The sequence below is a fragment of the Dunckerocampus dactyliophorus genome, chromosome 17, assembly GCF_027744805.1.
Source record: "Dunckerocampus dactyliophorus isolate RoL2022-P2 chromosome 17, RoL_Ddac_1.1, whole genome shotgun sequence".
In the NCBI taxonomy this organism is placed as follows: domain Eukaryota; kingdom Metazoa; phylum Chordata; class Actinopteri; order Syngnathiformes; family Syngnathidae; genus Dunckerocampus; species Dunckerocampus dactyliophorus.
The window spans coordinates 14633616-14639912 of record NC_072835.1 but is presented as its reverse complement, the minus strand read 5'-3'; the positions used below and the strand labels follow the sequence as shown (position 1 = coordinate 14639912).

The following is a 6297-nucleotide window of genomic DNA, read 5'->3' as shown; positions in this document are numbered from 1 at the left end:
AAAAATGAAGCCTAATATTAATCAGCTATTGTGTTAAAGGGCATTTCTATTTGTTGAATGAGTATTTTTTGCAGGAAATACAGCATAAAAGATCAAATTTATGTATTAATGAAATTCAATTCATTAAATTAAATAATGAAAATTTCTAATACCCTTTCTCTTATCATCCGTCGACAAAATAGTTTACATTTCTAATTAGAATTCTCTTAAATGGTGCTAAAGATATGCAAACCCCCCCAAAAAAGAGACAACATTTAGAATCCAATGTCATTTCTGACAAAATAAGAAATAAAACAAATGACAAATCCCTTTAAATGGGGTATGAATGCTTTTTTTGGTGCAAAAAACAAACTCTATTACACAGAAACAGTCGTTAATACGTTTGACGTTCGCCTAGAAAATATAATGTGGTAAACGTTTGTACCCTGCGATTGGCTGGCGACCAGTCCAGGGTGTACCCCGCCTCTTGCCCAAAGTCAGCTGGGATAGGCTCCAGCATACCCTAATGCCCTAATGAGGATAAGCGGCTTAGAAAATGGACAGATGGAAAAATTTGCACCATTCGAGTAAATAATAACAATGGAGATGATTCAGTTGCATCAGACGAAGCACACTGGAAAAGGTGGCAAGAAATGTTCGTGTTTTAGCCACACTATAAGGTCATGGTTTAGCTCATCACGTTTGGACAATTCCACATGTCCGAAAAGGAGTAGGAAGAATCAGATCTTATTTAATCCTACGCCGTCCTTGATGCTTATTGTAAGAAGCTTGATGCTTGGTGCTGGTATGATGGCGTCATAGCCAAGCATGAGTCCCTGGCAGAGTGGGTATGTGATTGGGGGGCGTAGAGAAGGGTCGAGCAGGGCCTCAATGACATCTCCAAACATGTCAGCAGCACACATTGGCCAACGCAGCCCTGCCCTCGCAACCAAATCACATGAAGGGCGAAGCTGCTTTGTCTTTGCCCTATCACTAACCTGACGCAGGAGAGTCCAATAACATCTTCTCATCTGCTACTTTTCGGATACTCAATCTTTCCTGCACTCGGCCATGACCCTGCCAGTCATCCGCGGCTTGAGCTCGATCCTCTCCTTGAGTGTCCTTCTTGTTATGAGCTCCTGCAGTCCCATCAGACGTGACGATACGCTTCTCCATTCCAAAGACTTCCTCAGCCACTTTCTGTCCACGCTGAACATCACCGGGCAAAGGACCCCGGGCAAGCACCTCGCCTCCCCCGGGGAGCCACCAGAGTACATGCTGGAACTCTACGAGAGATACGCCAACGACCAAAGCACCGTGTCCTCGGCCAACATAGTGCGCAGTTTCAGGAACGAAGGTACATTTGTGGTTTTTGTCCCATAAAAGCCTGTCGTGTACTGCTTTATTATGTTTTTTTGGTGCATTTGATGTCCAACCGGTGCAGTAAACCACCACAGTACATGCTGTTACGTACATGTCCGCTCCCATTCCTGTACTCCTAAGCGCTGAGAAATGGCTTAAGAAGTACCGGTGTGTAAAAGGTACTAAAGCAGTTATTTTAAGGGAACTACCCCATTGGCAAGTCATTGTACCCCTAAAACTGTCTAATTCATGTATGCCAGCAGGGCTAATAAGTGACTTAAACAGGTACTGGTATGTTCCCAAGCTGTTAAAACCGTACTTTGGAGGGAACTACCTCATGGACAATCTTTGTACCCTTTGTAAAGCGGACTTTGATCTTCTTAGACGCTTCCTTAATTTCACAAAATTCACCATTCAAGGCTGGAGGAATAATCCCCGGGGCTAATAAGTGGGTGTAAAAGGTAATGGTGTGTTCCCAAATTGTAAAAGTCATGGGTTAAAGGTACTAAAGCAGATATTTTAAGGCAACTACCCCATTGAAAAGTCAATGCACACCTAAAAGAGTCCATTTCTGTCCCTACTAACCAAAGCCACTTGGGCTAATAACTGACCTAAAAGGGTACAGCTACGTTCCCTAACTGTTAACGTGGAGGATGAAAAGTACTAAAGCGGTTCTTTTGAGGGAACTACCTCATGGGCAAGCCATTATTCCCCTAAAACAGACTTTTGACATGCTAGCTACTTAACTTAATTTCCATTTCCATTGGCCTAGAAAGCTGCTGGTGTGTTCCCAAGTCAGAAAAGTGAAGGGTGCAAAGTTTACAAGTAGTTCTTTTGAGGGAACTTCCCCAGTGACAACTCATTGAACCGCTAAAAGTGGAGTTTGATATTCATAGATACTTCCTTTGTTTCACATAATTCACCATTCAAGGCTATATTTTATGTATACAAGCATAACCCCACACTTTTTTCATGGTTTGGCTGGTCCTGCCACTTATACTCCGGAGCGACTTCTAGATGTGGTTTTTTTCACACTGACAGCCGCGAGAGGGCGCTAGTATGTGCCAGTATCCCCTCCTCCTATCACTCCTGTAGCACTGAAACTGTCCAATGTGAACATCAACTTATAAAGACGACTGAGGAGGACGGAACACAAATGCCCGCAAAAAGAAAATCCTATTCTGCGGATTAGTAAACTAGTTATGTTACGTTGGTTAGGCTGTAGTTATATTAGGCTCCGATTTTATAAAACAAATTTTCCCCCCAAAAATGCGACTTATAGTCCAGTGAGACTTATATATGTTTTTTTCTTCCTCGTTGTGCATTGTTGACTGGTACAACTTATACTCCGGAGCGGTTTATAGTCTGGAAAATACAATATTTTGTCGAAAAGTAGACCCTGTATCTCCAATGGGATATGTTGTTAAGGTGTCCTTGTGGATATTTTTAGATTTCTCCCTTGACGGTGTGGCACTGAAGGGTGTAAGGACACATCCTTTACTCTTCAACATCTCAGTTCCCCACCATGAGGACATCACCATAGCTGAGCTTCGCCTATTCACCCTCGTCCGGTGGTCCCACAGACACTACATTGACTGCCAGGTGACCATTTACAAAGTCCACGACGGCGTGGTTTGGACCAGGGAAGTTGGCAAAGAGGGGAGAAGGCGGGATGAAGAGGAGGATGAGGAGCATCTGGAGGAACTACTGACGAAGAACATCCACGCCAAAGATAACAGCTGGGTGTCCTTTGACCTGACTCACGCAGTGGCACTCTGGCGAAAGTCTGGATATGTGACGCACAAGCTGGAGGTCCAAATTGCCATTTTGGGGCCAGCGGAGGCGGTGACACGGGGCGGCGAGGTTGTGATTGACACCGAGGGGCAGCACAACGCGGTGATGGTGGTCTTCTCGGACGATCCCAGCAAACGTCACAAGCAACGCGGGAAAGACCTTGCCGACCAACAGCCCCAGCTTACCTACCACGCACCTCCCCGGATCCGCCGCAATGTCAAGAGCGAGCCCTGCAAGAGAACCCCGCTCTTTGTGGATTTTAAAGACATCGGCTGGGATACGTGGATCATCCAGCCGGCTGGCTACGAGGCCTACATGTGCAACGGCGTGTGTGGCGCCTCGCTCACCCCTGAGCTTTCACCTACCAAGCACGCTATTGTGCAGACACTGCTGAGTGTTAAGAGCCCAGAGAGGGCATCGCGTGCCTGCTGTGTACCCACTAAGCTGGAGCCCATTTCGCTCCTTTATCACGATAATGGGGTGATCACCTTCAACCACAAATATGAGGGCATGGTGGTGGCAGAGTGTGGCTGCAGATAGTCACACACACAGATAAAGACTGAGGGATTAAAACACACATAGTCACTTCTGCTCTATACATAGTGTAAATTGTATAAATGCAACTTATTACGACAGTGTTATTAATATGCTATGTAAATGTTGTGCTTAGTTTGTTTCTGATGTTTGCCAATGCAATTACCGTAATGTTCAGACCTAAAGGGCAGGTCAGATAAGTTATGGAGTGCAACATTTGAAACGAACCATCATCTTAATGCTGTTTTTTGGGTGATATTTAATCATGTCCACATGATGTCTGCAGTACAGCACCACACTTCATTGGGCAAACTCACACTCACATCTCTCTCTGATGAGATGCAGTACAAAGGGAGAAGCTCAGTTCCCAAAATGACAAGTTGTGACATTGTGAGAGAAATATTAATATATGCTGCAATATAATTATACTAATCATATCTAAAAACAATTGTAATCAATTATTATTAATATTAATGTACTGTATAATATTAATAATAAATTAATATATACTAATATAATCAAAATGTTTATATGTATAATATAATATAATATAATATAATATAATATAATATAATATAATATAATATAATATACTATACTATAATATACTATACTATAATATAATATAATATAATATAATATAATATAATATAATATCATATCATATGATTTCATATGATATGATATGATGTATCATATCATATGATATATCATATATGATATGTGATATATGATATGATATGATATATGATATGATAATCATATATGATATGTGATATATGATATGATATGATATGATATATCATATATGATATGTGAAATATGATATGAAATGATACGATATATGATATGATAATCATATATTATATGTGATATATGATATGACATGATATGATATGATATGATATATGAGATGATATGATATGAGATGATATGATATGATATGATATGATATGATATGATATGATATGATATGATATGATATGATATGATATGACATGATATGATATGATATGGTATGATGTAATATAATAAATTACTAGACACATTACTACATTACTGTACACAATTATTATTACCCATAATATAATCAAAATTATTATATTTATATCTTATATGATATATGCACACTGTATGTAGACAGGATACAGTATATAAATATTAACATAAACATTTCTTATATTAGATGTGCATACCTAGAAATGATAATATTATCTTAATATATATGATATTAATATGTAATGATATATATTCAAACAAACTTGTATTAAATCCAGTATATGAATTATTGTGTATTAGCGAGATGAGACAACTACTACTACTACTACTACTGCTAATAATAATACTGTATTTGGAATAATAATAATGCAATTTTCAAAAGAAGCTTAAATAGAGATCAATAAAGACATTTATTATAAACATGATATATTAATTAAAAATACTGCTGAAATTGATTCTATATAATAATTGAGCATATATTGAATATGTTTGTTAATGTGGCTTGTTTTGAACAGGGCAACTGAAATATTAGGAAGACCTATGATGCAGTGCATGATTACAACTACCAAATATCGATGCATCTCTAATGAGGTGTGTATGTATGCTGCATCTCTTGTATTGAACTGCATTAGAGCAGGCGAGTGTACCTGATGAAATGTCCAATAGTGTACAGTATGTTATTATGTACAGTAAATCACATTTTCCAAAAATATAATATGCTCTTTTGCCCTTCAGCATGTCAGATCTACTAATATGATTCATGTACCACATTGTTTTTTGTTTCTTTGCGGGGGGAAAAGCTGTTTTGCATTCATCACAGCATCATTCATTCTTGTACAATTATACATGGAAAATAAACACACACTGTAAATAGATTTTTTTTTTTTTTTATTTTATCAGTATTGATTGCCAGTCACCTAACAACCTTAATCCCCCCTCGTCACGATGCTTGCATCACATGCCTGACGGGCCTCTCGTTGCCATGCTGCCATGCCATGCTGCCGTGATAACAAGGTGTCAGAGCCTGGAGTCTTGTGGGCTGTCACTCAGGACGGGGACGCCACTCCAAGTGGCAGCGTTTGTGAGAGGGTGGTGTCAGATTCCTGGTCCCCAACGCTGGCGTTCTTGTGACGACCCCCGTCGTCAGGTTGACCTCCCGAGCCCTCCCACTTCCTTTTTCTGACTCTGGCAGCCCCATGGCCGACCTTATCGAGGCCCTGGGCAACTGTATAAATGGAAAAAAAAATACATGTCACATCATCACTTCACTCGGGCTGTTAACAGTCGGAAGCAGATAACAACAACAACTGTGGAAACAACCGAGTTGAAAGCACTCAAGTGTGTCACAAAGATGTTTTATTTCAATCGAAGAACAATTCCAGTTAGTGGACCTGCATAGAATCATACTAAAAGGTGTTTGGAACAGTTTGGTTATCTTTTTTTAACTGGAAGATAGGAGCAAAATATGACTATACTGTGAATTATACAGGTGTGCCCAATGAAGTGTTTCTTTTTTTACTGCCAGCTTTCAGTTCCTAAATAAATAAACACACTTCTAGATAAATTTGTACCATGGTTGCATTTGAAGAGCTGTTAAATGCCAGTGTTTAAATTTGCATTTAACGATAG

General features: G+C 39.6%; 1 protein-coding gene across 1 annotated transcript; it reads left to right on the top strand.

Annotated features, from left to right (window-relative positions):
- The first annotated feature begins 1050 nt into the window (after positions 1-1050).
- LOC129170129 (bone morphogenetic protein 10-like) lies at positions 1051-3675 on the top strand. The gene is made up of 2 exons (XM_054757345.1): positions 1051-1336; positions 2792-3675. The coding sequence occupies exons 1-2, from the start codon at positions 1051-1053 to the stop codon at positions 3673-3675; spliced, it is 1170 nt and encodes a 389-aa protein (XP_054613320.1).
- The last annotated feature ends 2622 nt before the right edge of the window (positions 3676-6297 follow it).

Bases quoted from the DNA above. Each gene is read 5' to 3' on its own strand.
- LOC129170129 (XM_054757345.1), top strand. From the start codon at position 1,051: ATGACCCTGCCAGTCATCCGCGGCTTGAGCTCGATCCTCTCCTTGAGT. The intron at 1,337-2,791 runs GTACATTTGTGG...GGATATTTTTAG, and splicing joins GCGCAGTTTCAGGAACGAAG to ATTTCTCCCTTGACGGTGTG.